General features: G+C 35.6%; 1 protein-coding gene across 6 annotated transcripts in view; it reads right to left on the minus strand.

Moving 5' to 3' along the window:
• LOC142338570 (uncharacterized) overlaps nucleotides 1–21349 on the minus strand; it is a 120680-nt gene that overhangs the window by 20591 nt on the left and 78740 nt on the right. For all 6 annotated transcript variants that reach the window (XM_075388377.1, XM_075388395.1, XM_075388413.1 and 3 more), the window contains 2 exons: nucleotides 4763–5014; nucleotides 4086–4448 (listed from right to left, as the gene is read on the minus strand). In XM_075388377.1, coding sequence (XP_075244492.1) covers nucleotides 4086–4448; nucleotides 4763–5014 — 615 coding nt within the window. The remainder of the gene's footprint in view (nucleotides 1–4085; nucleotides 4449–4762; nucleotides 5015–21349) is intronic.

Here is a 21349-nt window from a genome sequence, read left to right on the forward strand (position 1 = left end):
CCATCAATTGCCCTCAGATAATTATTGATTCTAATCTCAAAAAGATCGCGAAAGCAATTGGCAGATAAAAACTTTTCAAAAAAGACAGGAAAGTCAAAATTATTCAAAAAAGAGTGCTCAAACTTAAGAATCAGAGAACCAATACAATTAGATTTCTAATCACGGCAATTAAATAAAAAAAAATACATGATTCTTCCTTGTTGTATATATGCTAGACAACATGATTTCATACTGATACAAAAATTAAATTAGTCATAGAAAAACAAAAGCAACAGAATAATATTCAAAGGCAAAAAATCGTCTAAAAACAATACCAAGCCCGGAAGAAATTTGCAATGAATAGTAATCAGTAGTAATGTTGGAAAAGACTTTCTAGCAAACTCCCAGTACTGCCTTATTTTGAAAAATCAATTGCAAACCGAAGAAACCAAGATCAAAGAAAAAGCTGAATTTAATTTAATTTTTAACAACCGAAAAAATCAATATAACGAATATAAAAGTAGGTGCCAGGACAAAACTAGAATGATACAAACGAGAATGTGAAGAATATGGACACAATGTTAGGAACACCGTAACAAAAAGACCAATTCTTGATTTTTGAAAGTTAAAAATCAAATTTAAAAAACTCGAGAAAAACGAGTACATTTCATTGAACAGCATTCGAGACATAGAAAAGACAACGAGTCATTCGAGACAAAAATCCAACTTGCTGAACATAATAAAACAAGAAAAAGCAGAATTCAGACATGCCAAACAATGAAACATTTTGCAAAAAGTTGTCAAAAAATAAATCTTGTCTTCGGATGGAGTGGCCCCTGACAAACCTTTCAAAAGTTATTGAACAACGAAAAAGCGGGCCTACTTCAAATCGACTTCAAAAATGCTTTCAGTTCCATTACGAGAAGCAGTGTGTTAGATGCAGCGCGCGCGAAAGTTCATTCCCTCTTTAGCTCCTTTTGCATCTTTTTGCTATTCTCAGCATAGCAAACTCTTTTTTAATGCAACTCATATTCAAAGTGAATCAGGAGTCCAACAAGGAGACCCGCTGGGTCCTCTACTATTTTCTTTAGGACTTTGGCCCATTATCAAAGAACTCGACGATAAGTTACCAAACCTTATGCAGAATTCTTGGTACCTTGATGATGGAATTATAGCAGGTACGGAAGAGGAGCTATGTGAATCATTAGAAATTTTAGCAACTCATGGCAACAAGTGTGGCCTTGAACTCAGAAGAGACAAGTGCGAGTTGTGGTCCACCTCGTGTTTTAATGCTGTTGATAGTAGGATAAAGAGAAACAGCCAATCAGGAATCGAAATCTTGGGCGCAGCAATCGGAACACCCACTTTTGTTGCGTCTTGTTTAGAAAAACGGGTTGAAAAACTCGAAAAGGTTTTAGACAATCTAGGCTATATAGAGGACCCTCAGTGCGCTCTTGGAATTTTGCGTAGCTGTCTTGGTTCACCTAAGTTAGTGTATTCGTTGAGATGCAACACACCGTCCACTGAGAGTAACATAATACTTGAAAAATTTGACCATCTCCAACGAACAACTTTTGAAAACAAATTGGGTTCTGTAATCAGCGATTATTCATGGGAGCAAGCATGCCTGTCAATAAACAAAACAGGAGCTGGAGTTCGACGTTCTCTGAACCAATTCAAAGCAGCTTACGTTGGTTCCTTATGCCAGTCAGCAAACATAGTAGAACAAATTACTGGTGTGAACCCAACTCACGAAGTTAGTTTCACAGACCTTGTGGAAGAGTTTAGCGCTTTGGGGATTCCTCATTTGACGCAACAGAAAACTCAAGAACAATTTGACAATACGGCTCTAAGCAACCTTCTTGAAGTTCAAACCTCCACCAGAGAAAAAGCTAGACTGTTATCTCTTTCCCTACCTCAATCAGGAGCTTGGTTGAAGGCGGCACCTATCTCTGCTCTTGGCCTACACCTTCAACCTATAGAATTCCGAGCTGCTCTGAAATACCGTTTAGGAGTTCCACTCTATGATTCGGACAGGAGATGTCCATATTGTAAGTCAGCTATTTTGGACATATTTGGAGATCATGCCGTTTCATGTCACGGGCGTGGCGATATTATCTCTCGTCATGACAGAGTACGTGACACAATAATGACAGCATGTTCGTCGGCCAATCTTTCCCCTGTATGTGAGCAAAAACATCTTCTGCCGATAAATAATTCAGGACCAAGGGACGTGTATTTGCCCAGTTTTATAGCAGGACAACCCGCAGCCTTAGACGTCACCATTACGTCCCCACTGCAAGCCAGTCTTATCTCAGATGCGGCGAGGACATGTGGTTTTGCTCTAACCCTAGCAGAAGACAGAAAGATTGGGCATTACTACCAGAAGTGCAGCGATATGGGTATCCACTTCATACCTTTGGCGTTAGAAACTTTTGGCGGACTATCCGAAACAACAAGGAAAACATTGAAAAGAATAGCTCTTTTATCTGATAACAGAGGTTTCCAGCCCTCAGGCCTATCAGTAGCCTTCATTCGCCTCGCTCAGCTACAATGCTGATTGCAAGAGATTCGCGACTATGAGCCAGAATTGATGGGGACTGTCGCATCCAATTGTGCCGCTATGCCCAATCAGAGGGTCAAGAAAATCCGGTTCAAGAGTTCACTAACCTCAAGTGATATTGGTCTCACTTCATGAGAGGGGAGGCCTTCTGTCTTTAAATGTCACCCAATGAGTGGGGACTTCAGATAATTTTACTAGTTTTTGTCCTCATACATCAGCAGAGAAAATTCGAAATCACCGAAGGAAACGAGTTTTCTCAAAGACATCTAATTGAAAGTACAGCTGCATTCACAATTTGTTAAATCCTTCAATCACGAGTTTATATTCTTACCTGACCAAAGTGGGGAGAATATAAACGAACATTTCACGCGTGCAAATTTGAAATGGACAGTTGAATTTAGAATTATTGAACTGCTGATCTGTTGAATTAATTACCATAGTTATGATAACCAAGTTAATTATAATTCAAATATTATTTAAGACAGCATTTATGAAAAAAATTTCTGTATTTTCAAAAAATTAACACCAAAAAATGATTGAATTTTTATTGAAACGAAATCAAAGTCCCTCATGTTCCCCAAAATACTATTTCTATTAGTTAAAAGCAAAATACAAAGAAAAAACTGAAAAAAATTGGCAAAAAACTACGAAAATCGGATTAGCAAATGTACAATTTTATGAAACAAAATTACATCAAGGTAGAAAGAGGCATTGAGCATATGAATTATCAAAGGGAAGTTGTCATATTAAACTGATTTTTGACAAAAAACAGCTAAAAGATCCAAAAACGAAGAAATTAATAGAAAAAAAAGCCAAAAATTAACTAAAAAATCAAGAAATATGTGCCAATTTCACATTTGAAACGCAATTTCAGGCTATGCAAAATACTGTGCTATCAATTTCCGGGGTTTACATTTCAGCATAGCATCGATTAAAAATTATTTCTACAAAAAACCAAATTACAAGCAAAAAAACTAGGCCACTTAGACGAAAAAACGGCTAAAAACGGTTATCTATAAGTGCCATTCAGTCAAAAACTACTTTTCAATGTCAAAAAGTCATTCACTAAACGCAGCGCATGATCAAAAAACTTCTCTCGCTCGAAAAAAATTAGTTCACACTGCAATATTACTCGCTTTCGCTTTTAGGTCAAAACATCGTCTGAACGAATAGTACTTCCGGTAAAAAAAAACCTTAAGAAAACCAATACTCCTCTTCGAGTCGTAAAAAAACCAAGAGCACCGCAATATAGCTACGCTCAGCTTACAGCTTCGCAGCTATAAAAAGACTAGTCTGAATGAAGCTTTGATCAACATTGATCGATTGGAATTGAAGCAGCTCATGGAACCAAACTTATCGAGCACCCAGAGTGATATGGATTGAGGTACTTAAAATAACTACGAAACCAATAATCATATCTCAATTTAACGAAGTCCCTTTCGATAAAAAACGATGTGAGATTCATTCAAAGTCCTATGTTCCTTGTTTCTGCTATTTCTGGTACCAAGGATTCAAACCACACTATTTGGAGAGCAAAACGAACCTCGTATTCAGTGAACTTTCCATTGATATCATCGTCAGACATAGCGTCAAACTTGACAGTGATGCTGGTGGGTTCGTCGTCACCCTGCTGATCCAGCTTGGGTGTCTCTGGGGTGGACTGGTAATTGTAGCCATCTGCCTCTGTCTTGTCACTCTCTCCCGCGTCATTTGAGAACCAAGTTGTCACTTTGTGGTCAGTGTAGGGCTCAGTGTCCGGCCATCCAGTTTTGATCTCAGAGCTGAATGGATCCACACAGTCCAGCTCCTTAGTCCTTGGTGATCCGTCTGGTGCCGTGGACTCAATTTTCAAGTGAATGCAACAATCGTCAGTGTCATAACTGCCAAAATCTTCACGGGCATAAGGCTAAAAACAACATCAAAAATATTGCTTAAACATGTCTAGACAAAGAAAAATAAAGCAACACTGGCATAAGAATAGCAATCTATGCTCCAAATTGTAGATCATTCGACATATTGCCACAAAAATTGTAGAACATTCAACTCAAAAATATTGCAACAAATATTAATCCAGAACAATTTCCAATTTCTCGTCAACTTTTTCACAAGCAGTCAATTTTAAATTTAACACTACTTTCGTTCTCAAAAATACTCCAATGTGATCAAAATGTGTATATATTTTTTAAAATGTATTGTCAACATGTGTTAAAGTAAACTCACATCCCACGAAACAACAATCTGGCCAGTTCCATCTGGATCTGGTTTCACCTCCACATTCTTGACTGGAACAGTCGGCTCTGCATCCTCGGTTACTTGCTCAACGACATTTGACATATCGCTGTTACCGTACTTGTTCTTCGTATATACCCTGGCTACTATTTTGCATCCAGTTGGGAAATCCTCCCACGGTTCCTCATATTCCTGTGTCAACTCGAAGAGACCAAGTCGAAGCTCAAAGTACCCGTCTCGTCCCTAAATCAGCTCAGCTTTGAAACCGCACAAATCTCAGTTATTTACACTATATAATATTGGAACTGTAAGTTTGAAATAATCAGTTTTTTTGAAATTAGATGAACTACACTAGCTGCAATATTTCCATTAAGCCTCGATCTTTCAGGTCATTTATTCTTCCAAAGAGGAAGGTCACCATTGATTTAGAAAAAAAACGAAACAACCCCGAGCAAAAAATAAGCGGATGAGTGCTTACAAAGAACGGGAGTAGACTAGCTAGAGCTCATTTTTTTTCCACAGCTTTAGAATAAATGCCGAAAAACATTTGTTATTTAGTTTTTAAGTAGTGGAACACTGCTTGCAACATTGGAATGTTAAAATTGTCCCAGACCATTGTAACACAGATGCAACAATTGAAACTCAACTTTTGCAGAAAATTACTCTATCACAATCTAATTTAATTAATTAACACTTTGCCGATTTGAATAGCGCTTAGATGTTCAAAATTCCTGCGAACAGCTAAAACAGATGGAAAACCCGGGCCGGCCTAGCCAGCAGGTTTGTACATGGTTAACCGTTCGAAACTTCGAGCCATTTTAGCCGCCAAAGTGCAAATTGTAAAGATGCCATCTCCAGGTCAGCATACTACTGTTTCCTAATAAGAGGATACAGCGGGCAGTATCGATACCAATAAGCATTAGCCGTTCGAAACTTCAAGCCCTTTTAGCCGCCAAAGTGCAAATTGTAAAGATGCCATTTCCAGGTCAGCATACTGCTGTTTCCTAATAAGAGGATACAGGGGGCAGTATCGATACCAATAGGCATTAGAGAAGGCAACAAAAACGTAGGAATAAAGCTCAAGTAACTCAGGGCATCTTAAATTGGGCTTATGGTGTTAAATAATAGATTATTTTGATGAGCAACTGCTCCTTAAAATCTTTTTGAGCGGAATGAGGAAGAATCAAACTAGACTACAAATACCAAAGATGGATGCTAAATTGCTCTTAGTTAAGACTACGCCAAAATAGGAGTAAAAAACTCACACCCAAATTTTCACTCCGATTCCTGTCTCGGTGTGACCAAAATCACTAACCTATTTCGACCTCAAGAACAATGAAAGAAAGGCGAAGAGATTTGAAAAATACAGCTGAAAGACACAGGAACTACTTAAAGTAAAATCTGAGTTTGACAGCAGAGAACTGTTCACTTCATTGTATCATCAAAGCGCTCGATTAAAAAGAAGACGGAAATTAAAAAACTGAAATCAATTTTTTCTGCTAAAACTCAACAAGGCGAGAATCCACTTCAAGTACTCTGAAGATGCCTGTAGACGCCAGCTCAGATTAATCATCAACTAAATAAATAGAAAAATTGATTTTAATGTTTGAACCACGAAGTATGCTGTCTTTTTTGACAAAAGCAAAAACGCTTGAACAAATTCTAAAAAGATGTGTAGTAATACTACTGATTTAGAAAAAAAACAAAACAACCCCGAGCAAATAATAAGCGGATGAGTGCTTACAAAGACAACGAGAAAAGACTAGATAGAGCTCATTTTTTTCCACAGCTTTAAAATAAATGCCGAAAAATATTTGTTATTTAGTTTTTAAGCAGTGGAACACTTCCTGCAACATTGGAATGTTAAAATCATTGTCCCAGACAATTGTAACACAGATGCAACAATTGAAACTCAACTTTTGCAGAAAATTACTCTATCACAATCTAATTTAATTAATTAACACTTTGCCGATTTGAATAGCGCTTAGATGTTCAAAATTCCTGCGAACAGCTAAAACAGATGGAAAACCCGGGCCGGCCTAGCCAGCAGGTTTGTACATGGTTAACCGTTCGAAACTTCGAGCCATTTTAGCCGCCAAAGTGCAAATTGTAAAGATGCCATCTCCAGGTCAGCATACTACTGTTTCCTAATAAGAGGATACAGCGGGCAGTATCGATACCAATAAGCATTAGCCGTTCGAAACTTCAAGCCCTTTTAGCCGCCAAAGTGCAAATTGTAAAGATGCCATTTCCAGGTCAGCATACTGCTGTTTCCTAATAAGAGGATACAGGGGGCAGTATCGATACCAATAGGCATTAGAGAAGGCAACAAAAACGTAGGAATAAAGCTCACGTAACTCAGGGCATCTAAAATTGGGCTTAAAGTGTTAAATAATAGGTTAATTTGATGAGAAACTTCTCCTTAAAATCACTTTGAGCAGAATGAGGAAGAATCAAACTAGACTACAAATACCAAAGATGGATGCTAAATCGCTCTAAGTTAAGACTACGCCAAAATAAGTGTAAAAAGCTCACACTCAAAGTTTTACTCCGATTCATGTTTGGGCGTGACCAAAATCAGTAACCCAATTTGATCTCAAGAACAATGAAAGAAAGGCGAAGAGATTTGAAAAACACAGATGAAAGACACAGGAACTACTTAAAGTAAAATCTGAGTTTGACAGCAGACAACTATTCACTTCATTGTATCATCAAAGCGCTCAATTAAAAAGGACGGAAAATAAAAACTGAAATCAATTTTTTCTGCTAAAACTCTACAAGGCGAGAATCCACTTCAAGTATTCTGAAGAAGCCTTAGACGCCAGCTCAGAACAATAATCAATTTAATAAACAAAATAATTTTATTGTTTGAACCAAGAAGTATGCTGTCTTTTTTGACAGACAAAAGCAAAAACGCTTGACCAAATTCTAAAAAGATGAGTGTAGTACAACTATTGATTAAGAAAAAAACAAAATGACCCCGAGCAAAAAATAAGCGGATGAGGTCTTACAAAGACAACGGGAATATACAAGCTAGTGCTCATTCTTTTCCACAGCTTTAGAATAAATGCCGAAAAAAAATTTGTTATTTAGTTTGTAAGCAGTGGAACACTGCTTGCAACATTGGATTGTTAAAATCATAGTCCCAGACCATTGTAACACAATTGTAACTCAACTTTTTTTCAGAAAACTACTTTCACAACCTAATTTAATTGATTAACACTGCCGATTTGAATAGCGCTTAGATGGGCAAAATTCCTGCGAACAGCTAAAACAGATAGAAAACCCGGGCCGGCCTAGCCAGCAGTTTTGTACGTGGTTAACCGTTCGAAACTTCGAGCCATTTTAGCCGCCAAAGTGCAAATTGTAAAGATGCCATCTCCAGGTCAGCATACTGCTGTTTCCTAAAAAGAGGATACAAGGGGCAGCATCGATACGAATAGGCATTAGAGAAGGCAACAAAAACATAGGAATAAAGCTCAATTACCTCAGGGCATCCAAAATTGGGCTTAATGTGTAAATAATAGTTTAATTTGATGAGCAACTGCTCCCTAAAATCACTTTGAGCGGAATTAGGAAGAATGAAACTAGACTAGAAGAGTCTTAAAAATACCGAACATGGATGCTAAATCGCTCTTAGTTAAGACTACGCCGAAATAAGAGTAAAAAGCTCACTCAAATTTTTACTGCAATTCGTGTTTTTGCGTGACCAAAATCACTAACCCAATTTGACCTCAAGCCCAATGAAAGAAAGGCGAAGAGATTTGAAAAACACACTGAGTTTGACAGCAGACAACTATACACTTCATTGTATCATCAAAGCGCTCACTTAAAAAGACGAAAACTAAAAAAATAAAATCGTTTTTTTCTGCTAAAACTCCACAAGGCGAGAATCCACTTCAAGTACTCTGAAGATGCCTGTAGACGAGAGCTCAGATTTATCATCAACTTAATAAAAAAATTAATTTTAATGTTTGAACCACGAAGTATGCTGTCTTTTTTGACAGACAAAAGCAAAAACGCTTGAACAAATTCTAAAAAGATGTGTAGTAATACTACTGATTTAGAAAAAAAACAAAACAACCCCGAGCAAATAATAAGCGGATGAGTGCTTACAAAGACAACGAGAAAAGACTAGCTAGAGCTCATTTTTTTCCATAGCTTTAGAGTAAATGCCAAAAAATATTTGTTATTTAGTTTTTAAGCAGTGGAACACTGCTTGCAACATTGGATTGTTAAAATCATAGTCCCAGACCATTGTAACACAATTGTAACTCAACTTTTTTTCAGAAAACTAATTTCACAACCTAATTTAATTGATTAACACTGCCGATTTGAATAGCGCTTAGATGGGCAAAATTCCTGCGAACAGCTAAAACAGATAGAAAACCCGGGCCGGCCTAGCCAGCAGTTTTGTACGTGGTTAACCGTTCGAAACTTCGAGCCATTTTAGCCGCCAAAGTGCAAATTGTAAAGATGCCATCTCCAGGTCAGCATACTGCTGTTTCCTAAAAAGAGGATACAAGAGGCAGCATCGATACGAATAGGCATTAGAGAAGGCAACAAAAACATAGGAATAAAGCTCAATTACCTCAGGGCATCCAAAATTGGGCTTAATGTGTAAATAATAGGTTAATTTGATGAGCAACTGCTCCCTAAAATCACTTTGAGCGGAATTAGGAAGAATGAAACTAGACTAGAAGAGTCTTAAAAATACCAAACATGGATGCTAAATCGCTCTTAGTTAAGACTACGCCAAAATAAGAGTAAAAAGCTCACTCAAATTTTTACTGCAATTCGTGTTTTTGCGTGACCAAAATCACTAACCCAATTTGACCTCAAGCCCAATGAAAGAAAGGCGAACAAATTTGAAAAACACACTGAGTTTGACAGCAGACAACTATACACTTCATTGTATCATCAAAGCGCTCACTTAAAAAGACGAAAACTAAAAAAATAAAATCATTTTTTTCTGCTAAAACTCCACAAGGCGAGAATCCACTTCAAGTACTCTGAAGATGCCTGTAGACGAGAGCTCAGATTTATCATCAACTTAATAAAAAAATTAATTTTAATGTTTGAACCACGAAGTATGCTGTCTTTTTTGACAGACAAAAGCAAAAACGCTTGAACAAATTCTAAAAAGATGTGTAGTAATACTACTGATTTAGAAAAAAAAACAAAACAACCCCGAGCAAATAATAAGCGGATGAGTGCTTAAAAAGACAACGAGAAAAGACTAGCTAGAGCTCATTTTTTTCCATAGCTTTGGAGTAAATGCCAAAAAATATTTGTTACTTAGTTTTTAAGCAGTGGAACACTGCTTGCAACATTGGAATGTTAAAATTGTCGCCGACCATTGTAACACAGATGCAACAATTGTACCTCAACTTTCTTCAGAAAATTACTCTATCACAATCTAATTTAATTAATTAACACTTTGCCGATTTGAAAAGCGCTTAGATGTGCAAAATTCCTGAGAACAGCTCAAAAAGCTGGAAAACCCGGGCCGGCCTAGCCAGCATTTTTGTACATGATTAACCACTCGAAACTTCGAGCCATTTTAGCCGCAAAAGTGCAAATTGTAAAGATGCCATCTCCAGGTCAGCATACTACTGTTTCCTAATAAGAGGATACAGCGGGCAGTATCGATACCAATAGGCATTAGAGAAGGCAACAAAAACATAGGAATAAAGCTCAAGTAACTCAGGGCATCTTAAATTGGGCTTAAGGTGTTAAATAATAGATTAATTTGATGCGCAACTGCTCCCTAAAATCACTTTGAGCGGAATTAGGAAGAATGAAACTAGACTAGAAGAGTCTTAAAAATACCAGACATGGATGCTAAATCGCTCTTAGTTAAGACTACGCCAAAATAAGAGTAAAAAGCTCACTCAAATTTTCACTCCAATTCGTGTATTTGGGTGACCAAAATCACTAACCCAATTTGACCTCAAGACCAATGAAAGAAAGGCGAATAGATTTGAAAAACACAGCTGAAAGACACAAGAACTACTTGGAGTAAAATCTGATTTTGACAGCAGACAACTATACACTTCATTGTATCATCAAAGCGCTCACTTAAGACAAAAATTAAAAAATTAAAATCATTTTTTCTGCTAAAACTCCACAAGGCGAGAAGCGAGAATCCATTTCAAGTACACTGAAGATGCCTGTAGACGCGAGCTCAGATTAATCATCAACTAAATAAATAGAAAAATTAATTTTAATGTTTGAACCACGAAGTATGCTGTCTTTTTTGACAAAAGCAAAAACGCTTGAACAAATTCTAAAAAGATGTGCAGTAAAACTACTGATTTAGAAAAAAAAAACAAAACAACCCCGAGCAAAAAATAAGCGGATGAGTGCTTACAAAGACAACGGGAGTAGACTAGCTAGAGCTCTTTTTTTTCCACAGCTTTAGAATAAATGCCGAAAAATATTTGTTATTCAGTTTTTAAGCAGTGCAACACTGCTTGCAACATTCGCATGTTATAATCATTGTCCCAGACCATTTTAACACAGATGCAACGTTTGTAACTCAACTTTTTTCAGAAAATTACTCTATCACAATCTAATTTAATTAATAAACACTTTGCCGATTTGAATAGCGCTTAGATAGCTTGGAGAATTCCTAAAGATTCCAAGCAAAATGTGGGACTCAATTCGTCCTCGAAACAACGAAAAAAGGTGAGGAGATTTAAAAACACAGCTGAAAGACACAAGAACTACTTGGAGTAAAATCTGAGTTTGACAGCAGACACATACACTTCATTGTATCATCAAAGCGCTCAATTAAAAAGACAAAAATTAAAAAATTAAAATCAGTTTTTTCTGCTAAAACTCCACAAGGCGAGAAGCGAGAATCCACTTCAAGTACTCTGAAGGTGCATGTAGACGCGAGCTCAGATTATTCATCAACTAAATAAATAGAAAAATTAATTTTAATGTTTGAACCACGAAGTATGCTGTCTTTTTTGACAAAAGCAAAAACGCTTGAACAAATTCTAAAAAGATGTGCAGTAAAATTACTGATTAAGAAAAAAAAAACAAAACAACCCCGAGCAAAAAATAGGCGGATGAGTGCTTACAAAGACAACGGGAGTAGACTAGCTAGAGCTCATTTTTTTCCACGGCTTTAGAATAAATGCCGAAAAATATTTGTTATTCAGTTTTTAAGCAGTGCAACACTGCTTGCAACATTGGCATGTTATAATCATTGTCCCAGACCATTTTAACACAAATGCAACGTTTGTAACTCAACTCATTTCAGAAAATTACTCTTTCACAATCTAATTTAATTGACACTTTGCCGAATTGAATAGCGCTTTAATGTGCAAAATTCCCGCGAACAGCTAAAACAGATGGAAAAACCGGGCCGGCCCAGCTAGAAGGTTTGTACATGGTTAACCGTTCGAAAACTCAAGCCATTTTAGCCGCCACAGTGCAAATTGTAAAGATGCCATTTCCAGGTCAGCATACTGCTGTTTCCTAATAAGAGGAGACAGGGGTCAGTATCGATATCAATAGGCATTAGAGAAGGCAACAAAAACATAGGATTAAAGCTCAAGTAACTCAGGGCATCTTAAATTGGGCTTAAGGTGTTAAATAATAGATTAATTTGATGCGCAACTGCTCCCTAAAATCACTTTGAGCGGAATTAGGAAGAATGAAACTAGACTAGAAGAGTCTTAAAAACACCAGACATGGATGCTAAATCGCTCCTAGTTAAGACTACGCCAAAATAAGAGTAAAAAGCTCACTCAAATTTTCACTCCAATTCGTGTTTTTGGGTGACCAAAATCACTAACCCAATTTGACCTCAAGACCAATGAAAGAAATGCGAATAGATTTGAAAAACACAGCTGATAGACACAAGAACTACTTGGAGTAAAATCTGAGTTTGACAGCAGACAACTATACACTTCATTGTATCATCAAAGCGCTCACTTAAAAACACGAAAATAAAAAATTAAAATCATTTTTTCTGCTAAAACTCCACAAGGCGAGAATCCACTTCAAGTACTCTGAAGATGCTTGTAGACGCGAGCTCAGATTAATCATCAACTAAATAAATAGAAAAATTGATTTTAATGTTTGAACCACGAAGTATGCTGTCTTTTTTGACAAAAGCAAAAACGCTTGAACAAATTCTAAAAAGATGTGCAGTAAAATTACTGATTTAGAAAAAAAAAACAAAACAACCCCGAGCAAAAAATAAGCGGATGAGTGCTTACAAAGACAACGGGAGTAGACTAGCTAGAGCTCATTTTTTTCCACGGCTTTAGAATAAATGCCGAAAAATATTTGTTATTCAGTTTTTAAGCAGTGCAACACTGCTTGCAACATTGGCATGTTATAATCATTGTCCCAGACCATTTTAACACAAATGCAACGTTTGTAACTCAACTCATTTCAGAAAATTACTCTTTCACAATCTAATTTAATTGACACTTTGCCGAATTGAATAGCGCTTTAATGTGCAAAATTCCCGCGAACAGCTAAAACAGATGGAAAAACCGGGCCGGCCCAGCTAGAAGGTTTGTACATGGTTAACCGTTCGAAAACTCAAGCCATTTTAGCCGCCACAGTGCAAATTGTAAAGATGCCATTTCCAGGTCAGCATACTGCTGTTTCCTAATAAGAGGAGACAGGGGTCAGTATCGATATCAATAGGCATTAGAGAAGGCAACAAAAACATAGGATTAAAGCTCAAGTAACTCAGGGCATCTTAAATTGGGCTTAAGGTGTTAATTAATAGATTAATTTGATGCGCAACTGCTCCCTAAAATCACTTTGAGCGGAATTAGGAAGAATGAAACTAGACTAGAAGAGTCTTAAAAACACCAGACATGGATGCTAAATCGCTCCTAGTTAAGACTACGCCAAAATAAGAGTAAAAAGCTCACTCAAATTTTCACTCCAATTCGTGTTTTTGGGTGATCAAAATCACTAACCCAATTTGACCTCAAGACCAATGAAAGAAATGCGAATAGATTTGAAAAACACAGCTGATAGACACAAGAACTACTTGGAGTAAAATCTGAGTTTGACAGCAGACAACTATACACTTCATTGTATCATCAAAGCGCTCACTTAAAAAGACGAAAATAAAAAATTAAAATCATTTTTTCTGCTAAAACTCCACAAGGCGAGAATCCACTTCAAGTACTCTGAAGATGCTTGTAGACGCGAGCTCAGATTAATCATCAACTAAATAAATAGAAAAATTAATTTCAATGTTTGAACCACGAAGTATGCTGTCTTTTTTGACAAAAGCAAAAACGCTTGAGCAAATTCTAAAAAGATGTGCAGTAAAACTACTGATTTGGAAAAAAAACAAAACAACCCCGAGCAAATAATAAGCGGATGAGTTCTTACAAAGACAACGGGAATAGACTAGCTAGAGCTCATTTTTTTCCACAGCTTTAGAATAAATGCCGAAAAATATTTGTTATTCAGTTTTTAAGCAGTGCAACACTGCTTGCAACATTGGCATGTTAAAATCATTGTCCCAGACCATTGTAACACAGATGCAACGATTGTAACTCAACTCTTTTCAGAAAATTACTCTTTCACAATCTAATTTAATTGACACTTTGCCGAATTGAATAGCGCTTTAATGCGCAAAATTCCCGCGAACAGCCAAAACAGATGGAAAACCCGCGCCGGCCCAGCTAGCAGGTTTGTACATGGTTAATCGTTCGAAAACTCAAGCCATTTTAGCCGCCAAAGTGCAAATTGTAAAGATGTCATTTCCAGGTCAGCATACTACTGTTTCCTAATAAGAGGATACAGCGGGCAGTATCGATACCAATAAACATTAGCCGTTTGAAACTTCAAGCCTTTTAGCCTCCAAAGTGCAAATTGTAAAGATGCCATTTCCAGTTCAGCATACTGCTGTTTCCTAATAAGAGGATACAGGTGGCAGTATCGACAACAATAGGCATTAGAGAAGGCAACAAAAACGTAGGAAAAAAGCTCAAGTAACTCAGGGCATCTTAAATTGGGCTTAATGTGTTAAATAAGACAAATTTGATGAGCAAATGCTCCTTAAAATCACTTTGAGCGGAGTGAGGAAGAATGAAACTAGACTAGACTAGTCCTAAAAATAACAAAGATGGATGCTAAATTGCCCTTAGTTAAGATAAGAGTAAAAAGCTCACACTCAAATTTTCACTCCGATTCCTGTCTCGGTGTGACCAAAATCACTAACCTATTTCGACCTCAAGAACAATGAAAGAAAGGCGAAGAGATTTGAAAAATACAGCTGAAAGACACAGGAACTACTTAAAGTAAAATCTGAGTTTGACAGCAGAGAACTGTTCACTTCATTGTATCATCAAAGCGCTCGATTAAAAAGAAGACGGAAATTAAAAAACTGAAATCAATTTTTTCTGCTAAAACTCCACAAGGCGAGAATCCACTTCAAGTAGTCTGAAGATGCATGTAGACGCCAGCTAAGAACAATCATCAACTTAATAAAGAGAAAAATTAATTTTAATGATTGAATCAAGAAGTATTCTGTCTTTTTAGACAGAAAAAAGCAAAAACGCGTGAAAAAATTCTAGAACGATGAGTGTAGTACAATTTGAAAAGCAGACACAGATAAAACTAACAATAACACACAGCACCCACAAACACGAAAATACAAACTCCAATACAAAAAATAACATAAGTTTTTTTTCTTTGGCAACGAAAATTTATTCAAGGTTTGTCAACCTAGGCCTTTTTTGTTTTTTCTCTAAATAACCCAGTGTAGACATTTTGAGCCAGTTATATAGGTAAACGTAATTTTGACACTAAAAATTGAAATGAAGCGCTCAAGTTTTTTGGGATTTTTTTCATTTTGATGTTGCATGAGCATAGTGAGAAAAATAGTTACAAGTGAGATAAAAACTTTTTGGAAAGACACAATTAGATTTAAATAAGTTATTTTCATAATTTTTAATTATAAATAGTGTACACGACCTCTATTTGTGTCACATTTAAAGGAACTGACTCTCTAATTAAAGGAACTGGCTCTCTTATTTTTAATTTGCACTCGACCTCTATTTGTGTCACATTTAAAGGAACTGACTCTCTAAGAGTGAATCTCACACATGCATACGAAGACAAAAAAACAAAAGAAAACAATAAAAATTATTTTGGCAACTAATCTGTACAAATGGTTCAACACCTTTCATTTAATTTTTGTTTGTTTTAATTGAAACTTCTGGCGGCACTTTTATCGGCCATTGTAAAAAAAATTATAACTTGAAAAAAAATGTGTGAAATTGATCTAAAAAATCGTCAGTTCTGATATCAGCATAATAGACATTAATTTGCAGTAAACATTCAGCATTTTTTCTAATGTTTTAAGATGCCTGACAGTTTTTGCACTCTGCCTCTAGTTGAGTCCAACCTGTAAGAGAACGATAAATGCTTTCCTTAAAGTCCGTTAATTAGTAGCATTGAGGTTCATTGGTTCTCAGTAAAACTTAGATATGCGCCTTTTCACTTGCAGGAGTACTTTTGAAGAGTAATTCTGTAATTTATGCATGAACTGAAAAAAAAACATCTTTCAAAAATATCTCGTTCTTTATATGAGTTGACACACAATCAATTAACTATTTAGTTTTTATTTAACAGAACCATTCAGACTCGAAAAAATTTTCTTCTTAAGTTTTTTTTCTACATTATTCAACCTGGCGATCCATTAACTCTGTAACTCTCAAACCCTTCAAAGTTTTATTATGTTAGAAGAGGGTAGTTCAAACGATCTGCTCTTATAAGATAAGGAATCAGAATAACACGATAAGGAAAAATAGCTGCAACTATTAAATAATGAATTTTGTTGACTTGCCACAAAACCAAATTTATACGTCTCCGTGGTTTGCAAAAAACTGAATTGGTCAACTCTGATGAATTAAGAAGAATTGTATGCAAAACCAACTCCTGCATTTAGAAAAGAATGGGTTTTTTTATTTTTTTTTATTTTCAAAGCTGATTTTCACTTTTTTAGAAGCTGAATTAGGAAGAATGAAACTCACCTCGAGAATTCCTGAAGACTCCAAGAAAAATGTGGGACCCAATTCGACCTCAAAAACAATGCAAAAAGTGAACAGTGTTAAAGACACAGCTGAAAGACAAAGAAACTGCTTTAAAAAAATCTGAGTTTGACCTCAGACAACTATCTATTTCATTGTATCATCAAAGCGTTCAATTAAAAAGACGGAAATTGAAAAAACTGAAATAACTTTTTTCTGCTAAAACTCCACAAGGCGAGAATCCACTTCAAGTACTCTGAAGATGCCTGTAGAGACTAGCTCAACAGGAACCTTTGAAATGAAGCTTTTGCAAGTTTTTCGGGATTTTTTTTCATTTTGATGTTGCATGAGCATAGTGAGAAAATTATATACCAGTGAGATAATAAACACAATTTGTAACAAATAAGTTTTTATAATTTTCGTTTTCAGTAGTTTTTGCTTTCTACCTCTATTTGTGTCTCACATTTAAGGGCACTGACTATCTCAGAGTGAATCTCTTACACATGCATACACACTTGCAGGAGTAATTTTGAAGAGTATTTTTGTTCTTTATACATGAATTGAAACAAATATCTTTCGAAATACTCTCAATCTTTATAGGAGAAGAATCACAATCAATAAACAATCTAGTTTATTTAATTTACAGAAACGCCCAGACTCGAAACGCCAGAATTGCATTATTCAACCTGGCGATCCATTATCTCCGTAACTCTCAAATTCTAAGTTTCATTATGTTAGAAGAGGATACTTCGAACCATCCGCTCTTATAAGATAGGTAATCAAAACAAAAAATAGGGAAGAATAGCTGCAACTTTTAAATAACGAATTTGGTTGACTTGACGCTCCTTCCAACAAATCGAATTAATACATCTCCGTGGTTTGCAAACACACTGAAATGGTCAGTTCTAATGAATTAAGAAGACTTGTATGCCAAACCAACTCCTGCATTTAGAAAAGAATGGGTTTTTTTATTTTTTTTTATTTTCAAAGCTGATTTTCACTTTTTTGAGAACCCTTAATTGTCTGAAGTCGTGTATTTTCTTATTTTTTAATAAAAATGTTGGCTACACAGGCTCATTATTTATTACAAGCCCTTTAATTGGGCAGAAAACAGCAAGATGGATAAAAAAGATCGAGAAAAAAACAAAATATTTGATTATTTTCAAAAGTTTTGAGTCTAATAGTTAAAATAGTTAACTTTTAGGCTCAAAATTGTAATCAATTACTCGTGACAAAGAAAACACTCAAAACAAATTTATCTCCATTTTTTCAATTTTTTCTACAAAATTTTGAAATTTATAGTCTTCCCACTTCTATAATTTGGGTTAATATTTTATATAATTCAACCCAAAATCCTTAGGGTAACAAATTGCTGTCCTTCTCTACGACGAGTAAGCTAAAAGTAAAAACTTGTTTCAAGGAACCAAAGCCAACCTCGCATATATATTGCCCCATTTCTGAAAAAAATGTGGAAGATAATTAAATCGAAGGGTGGAAAATTTTCTCTAGCAAACAAAAACCTCTTAGTTCTGTGAGGAAAACCATCAGGGCGCAAAAATTCTAAAACATTTAACCATTTGAAACATCGAGCCAATTTAGCCGCCAAACCTCCAACTGGAAAGCTCTCATTTCGAAGTCTGCATAATGCTGTCGCCTAATAAGAGGATACAGGGGGGCCGTATCGATACCAATAAGCATTAGAGAAGGCAAGAAAACATAAGAAAGAAGCTCAAGTAGCTCAAGGCACATAAATTGGGCTGAATGTTTTGATAATAGATTAATTTGATGAGCAGCTGCTCCTTAGAATCACTGAGCCGAATGGTGAAAAAAGAAACTAGCCTGGAGAATTCCTAACGATTCCAAGCAAAACGTGGGACTCAATTCGTCCTCGAAACAACAAAAAAAGGTGAGGAGATTTAAAAACACAACTGAAAGACACAGGAATTGCTTACTGTAAAATCTTGAGTTTGATCGCAGACAACTATTCGCTGCATTGTATCATCAAAGCGCTCAATTGAAAAAAATAAAGACAAATAAAGCATTTTTTCTGCTAAAACTCCACAAGGCGAGAATCCACTTCAAGTATTCTGAAGATGCCTGTAGAGCCTAGTTCAACAGAAACCAAGAAGTATGCCGTCTTTTTTGACGGACAAAAGCAAAAACGCTTGTCTAAATTCTAAAAAGGTTAGTGTAGTAAACTTTGAAAGGCACAGACAAAGACAAAACTAACATCACACTTACACACAGCATCCACAAACATAAAAATACAAACCCCACAACAAAATAAACAATTTTTTGTTTGGCAACAAATTTTTGCTCAAAGTTTTTCAACGTACGTCTTTTTGTTTTTTTTTTCTGAATGTCTCAGTGTAGACACTTTCACGCAAAGGTAGTGGTAAACGTAATTTCGACACTAAACTTTGAGATGTAGCTTTTTCAAGTTTTTCGGGATTTTTTTATTTTGATGTTGACTGAGCATAGTGAAAAAATTAGTTACCAGTGAGATAAAAACGTTTTGGAAAGACTTAACACAATTTTGTGCTTAATAAGTTATTTTTATAAATTTTTTGCTCAATAGCATTTTGCACTCTACCTCTATTTGTGTCTCACATTTAAAGGCACTGACTCTCTCAGAGTGAATCTCACACATGCATACAAAGACAAAAAAACAAATACGAAACAATAAAAATATTTTGGCAATTAATCTGTACAAATTGTTCGACAACTTTCATTTAATTCTTGTTTGTTCTATTTGAAAACTAAGTGTAAACTTCTGGCGACACTTTTATCGGCCGTTGTAAAAAAACCGTAACTTGAAAAAAAAATTGTGTGAAATTGATCTAAAAAAATTGTCATTTTTGATATCAGCATAATAGACATTAATTTGCATTAAACATTCAGCATTTTTCCAATGTTTTAAGATGTCTGACAGTTTTTTCAATCGTGTAAGAGAACGTTAAATGCTTTCCTTAAAGTCTGTTAATTAGTAACATTGAGGTTCATTGGTTCTCAGTAAAATTTATATATGGGCCTTTTCACTTGCAGGAGTAATTTTGAAGATTATTTGTTCTTTATACATGAACTGAAAAAAAAAACATTTTCAAACTACTCTTAATCTTTATATCAGAAGATTCACAATCAATTACCTATTTAGTTTTTTTAACTTATAGAAACGCCCAGACTCGAAAAGTCTGAATTGAAAACTTTCTGAAACTTGTTCTACATTATTCATCCAGACGATCCATTATCTCTGTAACTCTCAAATTTGTCTAAGTTTCATTACGTTAGAAAAAGATAGTTCGGACGATCTGCTCTTATAAGATAAGTAATCAGAATAAAAAATAAGGAAAAATAGCTGCAACTTTTAAATAACGAATTTGGTTGACTTGACGCTCCTTCCAACAAATCGAATTAATACATCTCCGTGGTTTGCAAAAACAATGAAATGGTCAATTCTAAGGAATTAAGAAGACTTGAATGCAAAACCAACTCCTGCATTTAGAAAAGAATGTTTTTTAATTCTTTTTCTTTTCAAAGCTGATTTTCGCTTTTTTGAGAACCCTTAATTGTCTTAAGTCGTGTTAATTCTATTGTTAAAAAAACATGTTGGATACAGAGAATCATTATTTATTACAAGGCCTTTAATTGAGCAGAAAAAAGCAAGATCGATAAAAAAAAGATCGAAAAAACAAAAAAATTGATTATTTTAAAAGTTATGGCTCTAATAGTTAAAATAAATGACTTTTAGGCTCAACATTGTAATTAATTACTCGTGACAAAGAAAACTCCACTCAAACTAACTAAATTAAATAGAAATTTCCCTTTTTATCTTTTCAATTTTTTCAAAATTTCTAAACTTAAAGTCTTCCCCTTTTGAAAATTTGGGTTACTTTTTATATAATTCAACACAAAATCCTTAGAGAAACAAATTGCTGTTCTTTTCTACGACGAGTCAGCCAAAAGTACAGACTCAAGAAACAAAAGCCAGCCCAGCATATATATTGCCCCATTTCTGAAAAAATGTGGGAAGATAATTAAATATAAGGGTTGAAAACTTTCAAGCAAACAAAAACCTCTTAACTTCTGTGAGAAAAACCATTAGGGCACAAAAACTCTCAAAAATTGGAGTGTCTGAAACTTCGAGCCAATTTAGCCGCCAAAGTTCAAACTGTAAAGATGCCATTTCGAAGTCGGCATACTGCTGTTGCCTAATAAGAGGATACAGGGGGCAGTATCGATACCAATAAGCATTAGAGAAGGCAACAAAAACATACGAAAAAAGCTCAAGTAGCTCAGGGCACCAAAATTGGGCTTAAAGAGTTGATTACAGATTAATTTGATGAGCAGCTGCTCCTTAGAATCACTGAGCCGAATGAGGAAAAAAGAAACTAACCTCGAGAAGTCCAAAAGAATCCAAGCAAAATGCGGGAACCAATTCAACCTCAAAAACAATGAAAAAGGTGAGATTTAAACACACAGATGAAAGACACAGGAACTACTTAAAGCAAAGTCTGAGTTTGACAGCAGACAACTATACACTTCATTGTAT

The sequence above is a fragment of the Convolutriloba macropyga genome, chromosome 1 (genome assembly GCF_964194025.1).
Source record: "Convolutriloba macropyga chromosome 1, txConMacr16.3, whole genome shotgun sequence".
NCBI lineage: Eukaryota > Metazoa > Xenacoelomorpha > Acoela > Convolutidae > Convolutriloba > Convolutriloba macropyga.